The sequence below is a fragment of the Bombus vosnesenskii genome, unplaced genomic scaffold, assembly GCF_011952255.1.
Source record: "Bombus vosnesenskii isolate JDL3184/JDL3185 unplaced genomic scaffold, Bvos_JDL3184-5_v1.1 scf7180000013262, whole genome shotgun sequence".
Classification (NCBI taxonomy): Eukaryota; Metazoa; Arthropoda; class Insecta; order Hymenoptera; family Apidae; genus Bombus; species Bombus vosnesenskii.
The window spans coordinates 3,378,196-3,396,107 of NW_022882922.1; the positions used below are offsets into that span (position 1 = coordinate 3,378,196).

General features: G+C 40.3%; 1 protein-coding gene across 9 annotated transcripts in view; it reads left to right on the top strand.

Annotated features, from left to right (window-relative positions):
• LOC117230477 (fat-like cadherin-related tumor suppressor homolog) overlaps positions 1–17,912 on the top strand; it is a 497,091-nt gene that overhangs the window by 471,139 nt on the left and 8,040 nt on the right. For 5 of the 9 annotated variants that reach the window (XM_033488013.1, XM_033488021.1, XM_033488064.1 and 2 more), the window contains exons 8-20: positions 338–448; positions 3,431–3,583; positions 4,308–4,521; positions 5,501–7,061; positions 7,456–8,026; positions 8,289–8,460; positions 8,538–8,762; positions 9,945–9,968; positions 12,267–12,503; positions 13,955–15,007; positions 15,221–15,867; positions 16,092–17,489; positions 17,728–17,865. In XM_033488013.1, coding sequence (XP_033343904.1) covers positions 338–448; positions 3,431–3,583; positions 4,308–4,521; positions 5,501–7,061; positions 7,456–8,026; positions 8,289–8,460; positions 8,538–8,762; positions 9,945–9,968; positions 12,267–12,503; positions 13,955–15,007; positions 15,221–15,867; positions 16,092–17,489; positions 17,728–17,865 — 6,504 coding nt within the window. The remainder of the gene's footprint in view (positions 1–337; positions 449–3,430; positions 3,584–4,307; positions 4,522–5,500; positions 7,062–7,455; positions 8,027–8,288; positions 8,461–8,537; positions 8,763–9,944; positions 9,969–12,266; positions 12,504–13,954; positions 15,008–15,220; positions 15,868–16,091; positions 17,490–17,727; positions 17,866–17,912) is intronic. The other 4 variants (XM_033488029.1, XM_033488039.1, XM_033488046.1 and 1 more) reach the window with 3 other exon arrangements.

Below are 17,912 nucleotides of genomic sequence, written 5' to 3' on the forward strand. Positions count from 1 at the left end.
AAAAAATCGCATCATTGAAGAAAGAGGATTTAAAGCGTAGGTCATGGATCAAATAAAAATACCATCTATTTCACTCGCGCCGTTTAAAACATCGTTAACCGCAATTTCGATAAATTGTCTTTCGCATTTACTGAAGAAAATATTCTCCACCGTATTCGCCAGTAGTACGTTTCGAGCGGTTTAGTGATTGGAAAAAGATCAACTGGTCAAAGCCAGCAACTACTTTCGATCGACGTGGCAGGGGAAAAAAAAGAAAAACACGCGGAGGAGAGGGATGAAAGCGAATTAGCGGAGATAATGCGAAAGTTAAAAGGCTTCCTTCTCTCGTTCTCGACAGAAATCGAGGAACCGCTCGCGGGAGTTCGACCTTTCGATCGATACGTTACTAGAGAATGGAACTTGGGAGACATTTAGCCCCGACAGCTTGTCAGGAGATCCTATCTTCAGGGTAAGGACACCGTTGGCACGTAAAAAAAAAAAAAAATGAAACTAAAAACGCCGTCTCGTGGCACGGGAGCATAAATAATTTCTGCGTAAAAACGTGAAATTGGTCTCGGGTAGTTTACACGAGCTCTTGTGCATTGATTTATGACCCGCTTTTATGTATATATATATATTTTATACATATATTATATGTATATCGACTGTAACGTTCGTTCTAATTATGATACTGCATTTTCATGCAACCCCGCTCTGTGCCCGTTTTTTTATAAATAGGAGCCGCCATGCATTCCGTCTACTACTTGATCGATCGTCTTTTGTCCTTTTTGCCCGATGCAACCCTTCTTTTTGTACACACGAAGAGTCTCTTGAATCTCGCGCATCATGCGACTCTGAGCGAAACTTTGAACGTAGAACCGAAAGATATCGGTGTGGCGGGGGAGAAAAAGTTGATTTTCAATGAACGCAAACCACTGCTGCTGCTACTTCGTACGCTGAACCCCGGGTAATTGAGGCTCATTCGTAGCTGTCCGGGGATTTGGGTCGAGAGTGGAATTTATCTCCCCGAGTTATTAAGTATCAAGTGCTCACCGGCTTCTTAATTGCATTCAGAGTTCATTGCTCTCTCTTACTCAGGGGGGCGACTAAAAGAATTCGATATGCCTTCGGTATTTCTAATGCGTTCGAAGGAAAACTCGAGGACTTAATTATACCTCGAGTGCCTTTTAACCGAACCGTTGTTCCGGGTGTAAAACTTCAACTTGCTTTTTTTATCCTTTACGAATTAACGCGGTTCTCTAAATGCGTTTATCGTTACGATATTAATCATAAAATACTCGAAATAGCTTTAAACGACTTGCGCTAATTTCGAAAATTAATTTTAAAATCCATAGGAATATTAAAGGATATATTTAATACGATTACCATTTCAGCAACATGCCAAAACTTGCCAAAATGTCTTTTTAATTCCCTGCCAATTCAAATTCTAAACGTTATCCCAAAATATTATTTAGAACGAGATCTTTTATGAATATGAAACGAGACGTTCGCTCAGAATCGCATCATGCGTGGCCCCTTTCTCCATCAGCTCTTTGTATGCGTCCATCTCGAACTCTTCGTCGTGTCTTGCCCGTTTTGCTCGTTTCTTTGTATGTATATATATATATACGTATGTATATTATGTTCTTGAATTTTTGCATTTGTCTGTACGAGGCTGTCGCCTGATCATTTTTCCGTCTTTTCTTTCTTCTTTTTTTTTTTTCCTTTTGTCGTAATTAATAAAAATCATGGCATCGGGGCAAGCCGCTAAGTACGAACGCATGACGCGGAAATGAAAAAGAATGGAATGAAAGGGAATGCTCGTAGCAGACCAGTTTTCTTTCCCACGTATTGAACGGTGTTACTTCGAGAATGAAAATTGCTTTAGGCCATTGCAGCTATATTAATTACTGGGAAACTATACAGAATGTCTTGTTAGATGTCGTAGCTCGAGCTTCTTTGAGTGCATCGTTGCTTCTAACCTATTAACTAATAAATTTAAACTAGGAATGTTAATACGGCGTACGAATCAACAATATCTTGCACCGATCTGTTTATTATTTGTTTCATTTCCATGACTAGAAGTTTCAAGCATTCTTTACGGTATTCACTCAGATCTTCCATTACAATGCTATTTATTTTTTCAATTGAATAATTAAATGCCATTCGTGTCATTCAAACTCGTTATCGCCTGAGAAACAGTGCCAAAACTCCATCAAAAAAAGTAAATTCTCTTATCTTAAATTTCCAACTAAATAATTTAATTTTTAATTCTATCTATCAATCGAAAAGGTCACTCTGCTTACCGAGTGATCTATAAAAATCCTTTAAAATGAAATCGAACGTCAAACGAGAGCCGCCATCAAAGGAAGGCCTCGCGGATCAAGAGGAAAAAATCGTGGGTTAGAAAACCGGCAGCCGATAATAAGCTCTGGCACACGGGGGAAACATGTTCGTTGCGGAAGAAAAGGCAAGCCCGGCATGAAGACTCAGCCCGCCATTTAATGAACCGGCGACGATACATTTTTCCGCGCGGTTCCGCGTGCATCAGCTCGTAGCATCAGCTCAAAACATCGCGTTCGATCCGTGCCTGCCCGCGGAAAGAGCGCGCGGCCTGTGTTTTAATACGCTTTAATGCAGATCGATATTTGGCAATACGGGGAGGCGGAGGTTTCCGGCGTCTCCGTCTGTTCCGCCTCCCCTATGTTCTTTCTTTCTGTATGTTTTATTTCTCCCCGCTCTTTTTTTTTTTTTTTTCTTTATTCATTTCGTGTACCGCATGCTGTCGACTGTGTGAATGCTACGCTTCGAGGTCACGAGCGCAATGTTTCACGATGGATCCAGAGGGAGCAAGACTGAATGAAAGAAGGAAAGAGAAAATAAAAGTATGAGAGAGGGTGTGAGGAAGGTGAATTGAAAAATTTTAGAGCGTGAACGAAATGTTTTAGACAGAATGAGTTGTTTTCTTATTTTAAAATTCTTCTTTTCTTTCTCGTGCTAGATTTGCGTATCTACTTACATACGTAGATTTCATTCGTCGACGAATGCAGACGCGTTCCGCTTTTTCTCTTTCATTTTTTTCTGACGTTCACACTCGGCGTTTGCACCCTGTGTGTGTGTGTGTGTCTGTCTGTCTGTCTGTCTGTCTGTTTGTTTGTCTGTTTACGAACGCGAGTATGGAGGTGTGTAATCGTACACACACAGGGTATATCGAGGCTTTTCTTTCCGGACAATTTGCGGCCGCATTTCCGGAATAGCATTATGAATTAGAAGCAGCTTGATACTTGCGAATCGTTCGAGATTCCTTTTCTCTTTCTTTTGATACAGCCGATGGCCGATACTAATGTTCTCTTTTATGTCGTGTACAGCTATGTTAGTAGAGAATGAGAAAACGAAGGAAGCAGGCTTGAAAGGTTGGTTCTCATTTTTCGTTTGTGTTCCTGTACGATAGGTACTCGCGAACGATAAAGACATTGGTGATAACGGGAAAATCCAGTACAGTATCAAAGGTGGTCGCGGTAAAGGCAAGTTCAAAATACATCCAACTACGGGAATGGTGTACTCGCAACGTGGATTTGAAGCTGGACAGGAATACGAGATGATGGTAAGTGGGATGATAGAGAAAATTACATATTTATTTATTATTATTATACATAGAAATATTCCTGCCTTTTCGAACAATTAATATTGTGAAATATACTAATTAAATATGGATAGACTCGGGAAGAATTAAACGATCGATTGTGGCCTAAATATGAAACAGATGAATATTAAAAATTAAACGTTAAATTTAAACAGAAAAATAAATAAAATATGACAATATATGAATATATATAATCTACGTGAATAAAGAAAATAAATAGAAACCCATCAATTTATTCTTCGTTGTTTGGATTACTATAAATAATTTCAATCCTAAATGAATCTAAATTGAAATCACGTTTGATTTAATACTTGCTACAAAATTTACCTTAATTTTTCGCGATTTCTCTGTTAATTAAAATACCAGCATTTAAAATGAGTTCGACTTATAATTTCCGAAGTCTGAATTAAACGCTTGTTACGATCGATCAAAACGTTTCAGAGGGACGATGAATCGCGTAGAATAATTGAATAATTCTTAGTCAAAGCATTAAACAGAAACATTAACTCTACGATGTAGAACCGTTTCGCCGCTAAAGGGTTTCGAGCGTATTTTGAACGAAGCACCCTGTAAATCCAACGCGGTCTGTTCAGAAGTCATAATTCATGGTCGATCGGGAAGCAACGTTCCCTTAATACAATTTAAGTTTGAGCTTAACTTGACCGCGCACGCTTCTGTTTGCCAGATAAGGGCCGCCGATAGCGGAGAACCGCAGCGCAGTCATCAAACACGGGTATCCGTGCAAGTTGTCGAGGTTCCGAAGGAATCCGAGAATCCGCCAGTCTTCAAGACGAACAATCAGACCGTCGAGGTTACAGAAAGCGACGAGGTGGGCTTCCTCGTGGCACTGGTTCAGGCCGCGGACAAAGATGGCGATTCCCTGTGGTATGATATTGTTGGTGAGTTTTACTATTTTACGTTATTGTTGAGAAAAATAGTTATTTCATATTGTATTCAAGTAATTAAATTGGATGGAATAAAATAATAGCATGAGAGCGTATTGGTGGTTATAAGTTTCAGTCGATCATTTGTAGTCAGTTTTGTAGTCAGAATGTGTTAGATACGTACGAAACGTTTTTACAAATAAATATATCTAATATCTTTTTGTTAACAAAGACTAAGTCAGAAAAGAAAGTAATTTACAATTGAATGAATTTTTTAAATCTATCTCCCTGAGCGATAAAAGAATAATCTATTCTTGATATGTATTTTATGGCTGATAGCAATTTTATTTTCTCGTATTGCTGGGTAATTAATTTGAGTGCTGTATCCGTGTTAGCGGAGTTTGAAAACTCGTTAGAATTCAGTCGGTCACGATATCTTGTTAATTGGCGAAATATCGAGTGATTTCGTTGGAATACATTCGAGTGGTTGGAATAGCTCGGGGCCTGAATAACATTTTCAAAGTTGGGAGGATCGAAGTTGGAAAGTTCCACAGCTGGATCGCATAGGTAACAGTTAAACTTCGCGCCACCAAATGGCTAAACTAGTTAGAGACACATCTATGTCACATTTAAATTATAAGACATTTAGAGATCTATTAAGATCCTAAAGTAGAAACAATAAAACAATTTGTTGTCTTTCTTTGTATTTTATCCTTCTTATAATATCTACATATAGCATAGCTATATTTCAAAATTCACACACGCTTGTGTAGCGTGTGTAACGTTATCGTAACAATGAATCTTCTGAATCTGAATTTTATCCAGTTTTACTCTAATATAATTGATAAAAATACTTTTTGACACAACTCTACAGAAATTCATATAATCATCATCGAATGATGGCTGACACAATGAATAGAGTCTTAAGTAATATTCCTTCGCCTAAACGTGAAAGCAAAAGTAACGAACGAGAGAACGACGAATCTACTTGCAGACGGTGACAAACGAGATGAATTCTTCATCGGTCGGGACAACGGAAACGTGCTGCTAGCGAAGAAGCTCGATTGGGAAACACAGAACTTCTACAACCTGACAATCCGTGTTACGGATAGCGTGCACACTGCTGAGACTCAACTGCTGGTCACGGTGATCGACATCAATGATCACCGACCGGAATTTACCGAGAACATTTATCACGTAGACATTTCAGAAAACGTTGAAAAAGGCGAGAAGATTCTACAGCTGCATGCAACCGACGAAGATGAAGACAAGAAAGTATTCTACAGCCTTCACGCTGCCCAGAATCAAGCTTCCTTGGAAATCTTCCACGTAGATTCCGTGACGGGAGCCGTTACATTGAACGAAGTCCTGGATCGGGAGACCATCGAAGAACACGTACTTACCGTGATGGTAAAAGACCAAGGAACGCCCGCAAAACGAAACTACGCCAGGGTTATAATAACGGTACACGATCACAACGATCATGCTCCAGAATTCATCAGCGAGATCATCCAAGGAAAAGTCTACGAAACTTCTCCGATTGGCGCTGCCGTGGTACAAGTTTATGCTATAGACAGGGACAGAGGAGATAACGCAAAAATAACCTACTCGATTACCTCTGGCAACGTAGGTAACATGTTCGCGATAGATCCAGACCTAGGTGTTATTCGCGTGGCTCGAGAGCTAGATCTAAGTGTCTCCTCTGAATATATATTATTGGTGAAGGCTACGGATCACGGTTCTCCAGCTTTGTCCAACACGGTACCTGTACACGTGATGGTCACCATGGCTGACAACGCTCCGCCTAGGTTCATCCAGAAAGAATTATCCGCTGAGATCTATGAGAACCAACAACTGGGTACATACGTGAAACACGTGGAAGCTAGAAGCACGTCCTCGTTGCAGTTCGAGATTGTTCAAGGCAATAAAGACGACACGTTCTTCATGAACCCCAGTACAGGCATCATCGTGATTAAGAACGAGCTAGATTATGAAAAGACCAAGTTTTATAACCTGACGGTGGCGGCGACTAACATGGCCAGCGCAAAGGCACACTGTAACGTAATTGTCCATGTTCTGGATCGAAACGATAACGCGCCCAGGTTCCTGCAAGCTACGTACAACGGAGAAATAAGCGAAGGCGCTAGCATTGGTTCCTTAGTACTCACTAATTCTAGCACCCCACTGGTCATAAAAGCAGAGGATGCTGACTCTGAATTGAACGCCCTTTTGAACTACGACATAGTCGAAGATTTACCTCGAAAGTACTTCCACATAGATTCGAGCACAGGTGCCATTAGAACCGTAATGGTTTTAGATCACGAAAGCATTCCAAAGTTCACCTTCCACGTGAAGGTTTCCGATCTAGGGAAACCGAAATTGTCTTCCGAGACCACGGCCAAGGTCATGATCGTAGTGACGGATGTAAACGATTGTCCACCCAAGTTCCTCGAAAACGACTATAACACCACTGTACTGTTACCCACGTATAAGAACGTCGCTGTGATCCAAGTGAGGGCCGTAGATCCGGACAGTTCCGAGGGTGTCCCACTCAGGTACGTATAACACCATTAAAACGTGCGTGCCTCTGTATTTACGGCCACTTTAAAAGGCTGATTCATATTTATGCAGACTGCGCCGTGGCTTCGTTAGCATTCATTTACTATTATAATTGTTGCATGAAATTTGTATGATCGCCCTCTGATACACGGCCGTTTTTCCTTCGCGCAGAAAGAAAATTACTTACTGCCCACTTGTGTATACCGTCGGTGAAGGGACCAACCTTCCAATTTGCATAGAGGTGCTTGCGTCACTGTTCTTTCTTTTTTTTTCTTTTTTTCTTTCGTCGGCACTAAAGCGGAAGGTTTAACGATCCTTTGCACCTTTACCAAGGTAGAACATCGTGTGTTGTCGAAATAGCAATGACCTTTTCTTTTTGTTCCGGTTCAGGTACGACATCATCGATGGAAACAAAGCGCATACGTTCGATATAGACCCCCAGACCGGTGTGATCACGATTTATAATCCAGAACGTATGAAGAAAAGCTATTTGCTAAGGGTCCGTGTCTCCGATGGGAAGTATTCGAACGTTTGCCAGGTGAACGTGATGGTGGAGAACTCGGAAAACTCCGGGCTGATGTTCCAGAAGGACGTCTACGAGGGTACGATCCCGGAGAATTCGACGAGGATCACGACCGTCGCGGTTGTGAACGTTTTGGGCAGCGCGCTCAACGAGCACATCGTCTTCAGCATTCTGAATCCCACCGACATGTTCGTAATTGGACCGACATCCGGCGCGATCCGGACCACCGGAATTAGATTCGACCGGGAGGTTTGCGAACATTACGAACTGATAGTAGAAGCGAAGAGTCAGATGCCGGGCAAAGAGAAGCCAAGGGTGGCGCACGTGATTGTGAATATCACTATATTAGACATTAACGACAACTGTCCTATGTTTGTTAACTTGCCCTATTACGCCGTTGTGTCCGTAGACGCGCAAAAGGGCGACGTTATTACCAAGGCAAGTGTATTACGGTTATTCTTGACTTTACAATCTAAAATGTTGGGTGTAGAGTAGAAGTAAAACGACTGGGACTTGACTAACTTAATATAATCTTCTTGATATTGTTTCCACTACCCTTTCCGTTATTCGTTTTATAAGATTATATTATTAATTTAATTCCCTTTTACTATGGTGGTAAAAGATATTCTTATTTCAAAATTTAAGATATTTTCTTCTTCTAACGCAACATTATAAATAGAGCATTCCAATTGGCTTGTAGGTACATGCAGTAGATATGGACAGCGGTGACAACGGAGAAGTCAGGTATGAACTGAAGAAAGGCCACGGAGAGCTATTCAAGGTATGTCGGAAAACGGGCGAGATATCCCTGAAACAGAATCTGGAGGGTCACAATCGCGAATATCAGCTCACCATTGCCGCATATGACGGAGGTAAACTCGCTATTTACAGCATCTACATTTTAATTGACGTTTAAATAGTTTTCGACAAGGTTTCGACTTTATTTCAGGCATAACACCGTGCTCTATCGAGGTGCCAGTGAACGTGAAGGTGATAGATCGGTCGATGCCAGTGTTTGACAAGCAATTCTATACGGACAGCGTGCTGGAAAGTATCGAGATACATTCGCCCCTATCTTTGTCTATACAAGCTGAGTCACCGTTGAATCGCAAGCTCATATATAGTATAACTAAAGGCAACGATTTCGAGGAATTCGCTCTGGATTTCAACACAGGTGAGCGAACGTTCGTTGGTCGCACGGCGAAACAGTTTTTCAAAACCGTGGATGAACGATGAAGCGAAGATTGAATTAAACGCGTAGCGCCCATGCACGGAACGATGAAGTTGCAACTCGAACAATGTAGCTTTCAACAACACACGACGATAAGATTCAAAAAAACTGCCACGTTTTCGGTTCTGTCGATTCTGCTCTTTCACATATATATTTTTATTTCTTGCATCATCGTTCCATGCGAAACATGATACGGTCAAATGGTAGTGTATATAGGTATATGTCCTACGAATGAGATTTTTCTTTTCGTCCCATACTTTCCTGTTTCTTTCTTTTTTTTTTCTTTTTTTTTACGACGAAAATTTCATCCAATAGCGTCACGACAGCGGCGAACGTGTGTTACATTCGAAATTATAAACGCGCGATCGGCGAATGTTGCGCCCTAAATCCAGTCCCAAATAAAACATCTCCCGAGGATTGTCATTCCAATTCGGCTATGGGACTTCTAATAACTTTTGACCTTTTCATTACTGAAAATGTTCGCTTCATGCTTTATGAAACGTGTTTCTAATTTCCGACGACACAGTTATAGTGATAACCGTTGCAATGGATGAAATAACTTTTTACTTCGTGTATTTCGTGACATTAAATCGTTCATCGCAGTAAATGAAACAGTTTCATATTATTTTATGTATTTATTAACGTTATAAGGTATGACGAACGAATTTATGCATTTCCAAATAGAAACAGTAATGAAGAGGTTAAATATAATATAAATGGTTACCTCGGTAATCTCGTACTCAACAACCGCGCTTTCTACTTTAACGAACGACGTGTTGGTTCCGTTATACATGGTATCCGGTGACTAAATTCTAATCAAGTCACGGTGTAGTGGTGAAACAGTAGCAAATTGGGGATGTTGGAATGTATCGCACGTAACACAAGCTGCAGTTATAATCGTATGATTAATTTATTCGTATATAATTAATCATAAATAATTATATATACTTCTCGAGTTAATTCTATTCGACGTTGAAACACGTACGTTCGCCATTACATTTTATCGTAGTATTTTTTAAAATTAATTCTCCTTTCTTTACCCGTCTCTCCTATAATATATTCTTTACGAATGCTTATTTGATTAAATTAGAAATTAAAGTGTTATTGTATCTCCCTGTTTCGCAGCCCCCGACAGTAACAATGGTCCTTGTGAGTATAAAAAAATACTAGTTCTATCGGTCTGCTGTGTTGCACTATACCATGCTACCGCACTGCTCTCTATCTTTCTTCATTCTAAGATTTTCATGCACGACTCAAACAGTAACAATGAGTTTCTTTCGGCCGCCAGTTTCTCGCGTCGATCTTCGAACGATAAATCCCCACCCTGTCGTTATGCACTGAATTAATACCAACTTCATGACCGGCATACTACGTCATGCAGTAAGTTAGAATAACGGCGAACACCGATCGGGATTTCATACGAGGTATCGATCGTCGTTCAAGCGGATGTCGCGATGGTGGAGTCGTTACGACATAGAAATTTAGCTGCAAATTATAGTCTTACGTATATCTATATTTTGCAATCGTATCGATTCACTGAATTTTAAGCAACAATAATTTTTAGGAACACCTTGGAAACTTTTTAAATACAAATTTTTGGAATAATCGCTTTCAGACGTATCCAATATAAATCATCTTTTATATATGTTTTATTATCTATCATTTTTGCAGTATTTTTTATTTTTTAAATTGTTGGAAAAGATATCAAAAACACAAGGACCTCGAAGAAACCATTACGCTCGAGTATACACGAGGAACGGTTAAGTGTCAAGAACTGAAAATACCGGAAACTCCGAATCCCAACTCAAACATGCCGGAACCCATATCATCGGACGGCCGAAACTTCCGCTTGCCATACACAGCTTCTATGATTGCACGTCACTTACACAATATCCGGCATCCTTCGCAATTTCTAACCGCTTGTCAATCGATGCACGACATTCTCAAAAGTAAAAGATGCCATCGCGAAGAAGCGAGACTCAGCAACGATGCAACAATTTAACGGCATGTTGATCCTCTTGTCCGACGTAGAGAACGCTTCTGTTCTGCACTTCTGCTCTCACTTTTAGTCATCGTTTTCAACCCAACCGGTCCCATTATCTCATGCAGAAGCAACGAAGCTGCGTGAAAAACGGGTTTGGAGCACAATGTTGCTTTTAAACGCGATACGTGGTTACATCGAGGCCGCAATTCGCCCGGTGATATATCTCGAAACCGCGTTTCAACGCTGCCTTATCGTCGGCACACCATTTTTTCTCTCTCTCTCTCTCTCTATTTTCTCCCCCCTTTCCCCTCGTTCTCGTTTAATCCTCCCGCCTCCCGTAATTCTCTTACGGCTTTCACTCTGTTCTTCGCATGGCGTGCCTGCACCTTACGTCGCGTGCGAATTGGGAAAGATACCGTGCTTGTACCTTAAACGAGCTACAATGCGTGGAAATAGCAAGAAAGGGAACAAGGCAGCTCGTTTGTAACAGGTTGACTACGATACGTGACACTTTTCGCTTGTTCGCTTCTTGAGATCGATCGCAAAACAACGAGAATAGAACGACGTGTAGAGAAATTGCTTTCCATTTTGTGTAACATATTCTTATTCTTCCTTCGATCTATTTTAATTGGGCAAATGAGAATTCTTGCAAATTTTATCGATGCAAATGTTTCGATTGGGATCAAAGGATTAAAGACTGGTAAAAGAATTGGCTAAAGTAAAAAATACGTTAGAGAATACTTGAGATATCTTGAATTTTTTTAAAAGTACATTTAATATAAAAATACTTTCAAGAATATCGTCCAGTTACTTTTTTATTCGACAATGTCCAGAGTTGTCAGAAAATTTATAAAGATCTCAAGAAGCAGTCACGTAATATTACAACTCCCAAGAGTATATACGTCCATTATAACATTCCAAGGCTCGGTAAACGCTTGCGAGAGAAAAATCGAAAACGTCAAGTTGAATGGAGTCAACCTGTTAAGTTGCACAACGCGCCGTCGTGTTCGAAGGTGCAGACATTCTGGTAGCATCCGCAAATTCATTCACGAGCGTCTTGTATAAACGTGTTTACCACGTGACTTGCATTCACCAATGTTCTCTTCTTGGTGTCCGCGAAACCGAGCAACTCCTTGAATTACCCAGTCACCATCATATAGACGAATAATTAAACCACGTTTCGACACCTCTACATAAAATTTGCATAAGTTCCGCATTAAGTACAAGCACATCGATAAACTATGCTGCTTCTCAAGATGCTCTTTGGTAAAATATCGTATAAAATGGCACACACACACGCGCGCGCGCGCACATTTACAAAAAGAAAAATAATAAAAAAATACACGCAAGAATGTCGGGCTATTAGTCAGCATCACGAATAAAAAGGAAAAGTTTCTCGGCTTTGTGGACGCTACGCTGCATAGACTGCTTTTGGGTCTACAATCTTCTCTTCGATAAATCAGGTGTAATCTACGTGGTGGACGAGCTGGATTACGAGCAAAAGAAACAGTACGAGCTGACCGTCCGCGCGACGGACAGCGTATCAGGCGTCTACGCGGAGGTACTCGTTAGCATCCTGGTGCTCGACGTGAACGATTGCCCGCCCGAATTCACTCAAGACTCGTACAACATCTCGGTCTCCGAGGCTGCGCCGTTCGGCACTTCCGTGTTGAGAGTCAGCTCCAGAGATAACGACACCGGTAAGCGGTTATTAAATTCAACTATGCATATTGCTGTCCATATAATCATGCGCAAGAAGTGGAATGTTCTTAGTTCTTCTATCTGCCTATGTTTGAATTTGAAACACAGGTTTGCATAATATTTGCATATTGTGTAATATACTTGCATTTACTTTGATATATTCATTGGACATTATAATTTTATGAAACAATATTTTTATTTTGTCTTACGGCAACTCAATAATTTTGGTCGGTTGAGATATTGCAGAAACGAATACCTTAATTACAAATATGGTTTTACGATAGTATTACGAGCAGATTTATTTAATATTAAAATTCTAAATTCGTCCTAATATTTTATAAATTTCTAAATCCATTTCTTAATCTAGGAAACATTGACGTTCTCTAATATCTTTTAACAATAACATTGTATATTCGACTATATAACTTTACTCGAAAATTTGCGATATTCGTAATTTTTATCAACAAGATTACACTTATGGATAGTAGTGTATATCGCAAGATACGCATTGAAAGATCGGATCGGCTTCGTGAAGCTTGAAGGCCCGACTAAATTTGCAATTAATGTCGAGGCAACGGAAATTCACTCCCTCTGTCTGTATATGTCTCATAAATAACGCGAGGCAGTCCTGTTGGAGCAAGATTAATGTTATTGTAATTATTGTGAAGGATGCTCTTAGTGGGTACCGAGGCTGGATTATCGCGATGAAATATACCCCGAGTTGTTACATGATTGTACGAGAATGAGACGAGAAAAAGACGAGAAAAGGATAAATAGAAGCTGATGTTTCTCGTTGAGAGATTTTGTCCAGTGATTTATTTGGAAATTCGCTCACGGTAACTCAGAACTATGTCAGAAGTTGAAACGAAGCTTTAATTGGTTGAACTGATAAAGGAGAAATATTAAACTCATAAAATCCTGAACTGTTTCGTGTTTGTTACTTGTAACTATCGTTTATTATCTTAATGACCGTAGTTTATCAATTTGAGTTCTTAAAACATTCTTCGTACAAAATGTTTTTCTACCATAGTAAAAAAGTTGTTCACAAATGATATCAACAGGAAATGTTAATTAAGCTTCGTTCTCGTGTACATGCTATAAATAATTTTCCAGCCATGATATTATTGGAAACTTTATAACATTCATGTAATTTGTAACAACATAAATACATTAATACTTATTGTAGAAACCTTCGTTAACACAGCATGCTCCATTTATTAATTATATGTACACAAATACACATAGATAAAATACTGAACAATTCGAGATTTTAAAAAATCAGATCACTGATATACCACGAGATGAGCTCAAAAAATGAATACACCCTCAGAATATATATACTCTTTACGTATTATGTTCACATGTCTCTTATCTGTATTATACCATCCATTCCTATGTAAACATCACTAAATACCATAAACCGTAATACCATAAACTTTTCTGTGTTCAGACATCAACCAACAGGTTCGCTATGCAATTCAAAACGACACGGAAAACAGCACTGACCTGTTCCACATCGACCCGGAGGAGGGTGTGATCTTCCTGAAGAGATCTCTAGATCACGAGACCCACGAATCGCACCACTTTACGGTGATCGCGATCGATCGCGGTGTACCCAGTCTCTCGAGCACAGCCCACGTCTGGGTGACGGTGATCGACATGAATGACAATCCACCCAAGTTCGAACAACCCTCGTACACTTGCTCGTTGTCGGAACACGCGGAAAGGGGTCAGTTCGTGACGGTGGTATCTGCCAGTGACCCGGACTACGTAGACGACAAACTCACGTATACGATAGTCGGTGGTAACGAGCAACAAACGTATAACATCGACCAATCCACCGGCATCATTTCACTGATCAATATGCAAAACTTTGGCGAGAAGAAACTCAGCATGCTGAACGTCTCTGTCACGGACAATGTGTACACCAGCTTCGCAAGAGTCAAGATCGAGATATTGCCTGCTAATAGACACAATCCTACGTTCCAAAACCCTATAGTAGAAGTGACAGTTTTCGAGAATCAGTTGCCTGGCAGATTGGTGACGAGTGTGATAGCCACCGACGAGGATTTCGGGGAATATGGCACGGTGATCTACACGATAGCTTCAGATCTGATGAAGGAGATATTTGACATAAATAGACAAACTGGTGAGATCGTGACTAGAAAGAAGTTGAATCGAGAAGAGCAGAAGTTGTATGAAATACCCGTGATGGCTACTGATGGAGGTGGCAGATCAGGTTTCGTGATTGTTAGGGTGAAAGTTGGAGATGAAAATGACAATTCGCCCGTGTTTCTGCTGAGAGAATACAAAGCCAGCATTCATGGAAATTTGACTACTAATACGCCGTTCCTGAAGGTGAAAGCTCAGGATGCTGACGAGGATGACGCTGCGAGGATTGTTTATTCGATATACGAACTGCAGACTTCGGAAGCGAAAGCGTTATTTGGGATTAACCCTGATACTGGAGCGTTGTTCCTTCAAAAGAGTGCTACGCCATGGGGTAAGTTCTGCGCTATATTCTATCGCTCATTTTATTTTCATTGGCGTACTATATGACATTAATCGTTAAAATTATATTTCTTCATTTTTAATATTGTACCGAACATAAGAAATTTTTGTATAATTAAAATTTCTGGTCGAATTATAAAAGAATCATACCGATAATGATCACAATGCCGCAACATGTTGGATTATTATCTATCTAATATTTTAGAAAATCAACTATTTGAGCTCTTCATTCGGGCGGAAGACAAGGGCGGGGCGACAACACATCACGCTGACGTTCCCCTCAGCATTTACATAATGGGACCGCAAGATATTCCACCTCTGTTTGAACGAAAAGAAGACAAATTCTTCATATCAGAAGCGTCTCCTATCGGAACACCTATAACAAGGCTAAAAACCGTGACCAACACTACAGTCACATACAGAATAGTTTCTGGAGATGAAGATTCTCCACTTTTTATGATCGATGCTAACGGACAAATTACTTTAGTTAAACCTTTGGATCGAGAGCTGAAGGATAATCATTTGATCGGTGTCCTCGCTGAAACGGACTCGAGTCCTCCATTGACAGCTCTAGCTGAAATTTCGCTCCAGGTGTTGGATGAAAATGATCATGCTCCTAAATTCGAAAGTAATCCTTATGGTATCAGTCTGGCGGAGAATATAGAGGAAGGAACATCAATTTTGAAAATTATCGCGCACGATGAAGATCTGGGTAGCAATGGAGAGGTTCGATATTCCTTTGGCTCGGATATTGGCGAACTGGCAAATGTCTTCACTGTAGATACGTACACCGGGTGGATATCGACACTGGTTCTACTTGATAAGGAAAAGCAACCGGAATATAAGTTTCAAGTACGTTTAATTAAAAATTAAAAATTTGTCATAGACAGTTTTTACTATTTTCTATAGAATATTTGATAGGTCAGTTATTTAATAAAAAAAATAGTCTGAACATAACGAGAATCTCTTTTCCTTTTATAATTTTCAAAGTAAAATTAAAATTAAGATTTCTCAGAATTAAAAGAAAAAGAAAAAAATTTATTATAATACTTAATATACATTTTTGTCGTGTCTAGGTGGTCGCTACCGACAATGGAAATCCAAAGCACTTCGCAAGGACTTCTGTGCACGTAAAGCTGAAGGATTACAACGACAATCCTCCCGCGTTCGTAGACGATCGTTACGAAGCAGCGGTGAACGAAGACGCTCTACCAGGAACGGTCGTGGTCAAGTTAATCACCATGGACAAAGATTCGGACGTAAATACACCCATAGAATTCTACATAACGTCCGGCGATTCGAGATCTCAGTTCCAGATTAGATCAACTGGCGAAGTATACGTGGCAAAGGCTCTGGACCGGGAAACGATCGATCGTTATGAGCTCGAAATAGTCGGCACCGACGGCAAATACGTCTTCAAGACGCGTGTAACGGTGCAAATACTCGACGTGAACGATAATCCACCATATTGCCTCAGGTATCGTTATCGAGAGATCCTGTCTGAGGGATCGCATCCTGGCACGTACGTGCTCACTGTTCTGGCCACTGATTACGACGACGAACCGAATGCCAAGTTGCGCTTCTATTTAACCGGCGACAATAACGACAAATTCTCATTGGACAAAGAGACAGGCGTATTAAAGACGGTCGGTCAACTGGACCGGGAAACTCAAGCGAAATATTCGCTCACAGCGCATGTACAGGATAGAGACAAACCATCTTGGGAATGCTCCTCTCAGCTAGAAATTTTGGTCTCAGATTTGAACGATAACGCACCGAAATTTACTATGCAGACGTATAGCGCTACACTGCCCGAAGACGTCGAGGTCGGTACCTTAGTAACCAAAGTACATGCCACGGACAATGACATCGGCATTAATCGTAAGATCAGATATGAATTCATCGATTCTGCCGATGGTCACTTCCTCGTCGCAGCGGACAGCGGCATCGTTACGCTTGGGAAGCCGTTGGACAGAGAAACGAAGGCCATGTACAACGTAACTATACAGGCAGTTGATCAGGGCACCCCTCAATTGATGAGTGTGACTTCGTTAATTGTCAACGTGCAGGATATTAATGACAATCCACCGGAATTCGCGTCGAAGGTCTATTTCTCAAAAGTTCCTGAGATCTATGCAGTTGGAACGGAAGTAGCTCGAGTTCTTGCAACGTCTAAGGATACTGGAGTCAATGCTGATGTTTACTATTCGATCGTTGGCGGAAATGAACATAAGAAGTTCCAGATAGATGCCCGTAGTGGCGTGATTACTATTGCGGAGCAATTAGATTTCGAACGTGCCAGAGATTATTTCTTGACGATTCAAGCTATAGATGGAGGCATTCCTCCTTTGAGTAATCACGCTACGGTGAATATTACCGTGATCGATAGCAATGACAACGCGCCGATATTCAGCGAAGTTTCATACAGAGCTTCTATACGGGAAGACGCAAAGATTGGAGAAAAAGTTACGCAGGTAAGACTTATATATATACACAGCTTATGTATAAAAAACAATTAATTAAATAATTGCTTTTATTGTACAGCTTTTACATATAATAAAATAAACGAAAATTTTAGTAAACTTAATATTTTTAGAAATAAATTTTAAAATAAAAAGGAATCGAATAACGAGATGAATTTCGAATAATTTAGATATTGTCTTAACTATACGCTAACTGTAAACTAATTCCATATTATAATGAATGTATCAGGTATTCGCAAACGACTTGGATAGCGAGGAGAACGGGAACGTGTCTTATTACATCGAACGAGGTGACAGGCAGAAGCAATTCTCGATCGATGAGAAAACAGGACAAATTACTGTCGCCGCACCATTGGATCGCGAAGAAGTCAGTATAAATCATACGCACCATTCATTATATATCTTAATGCGGTT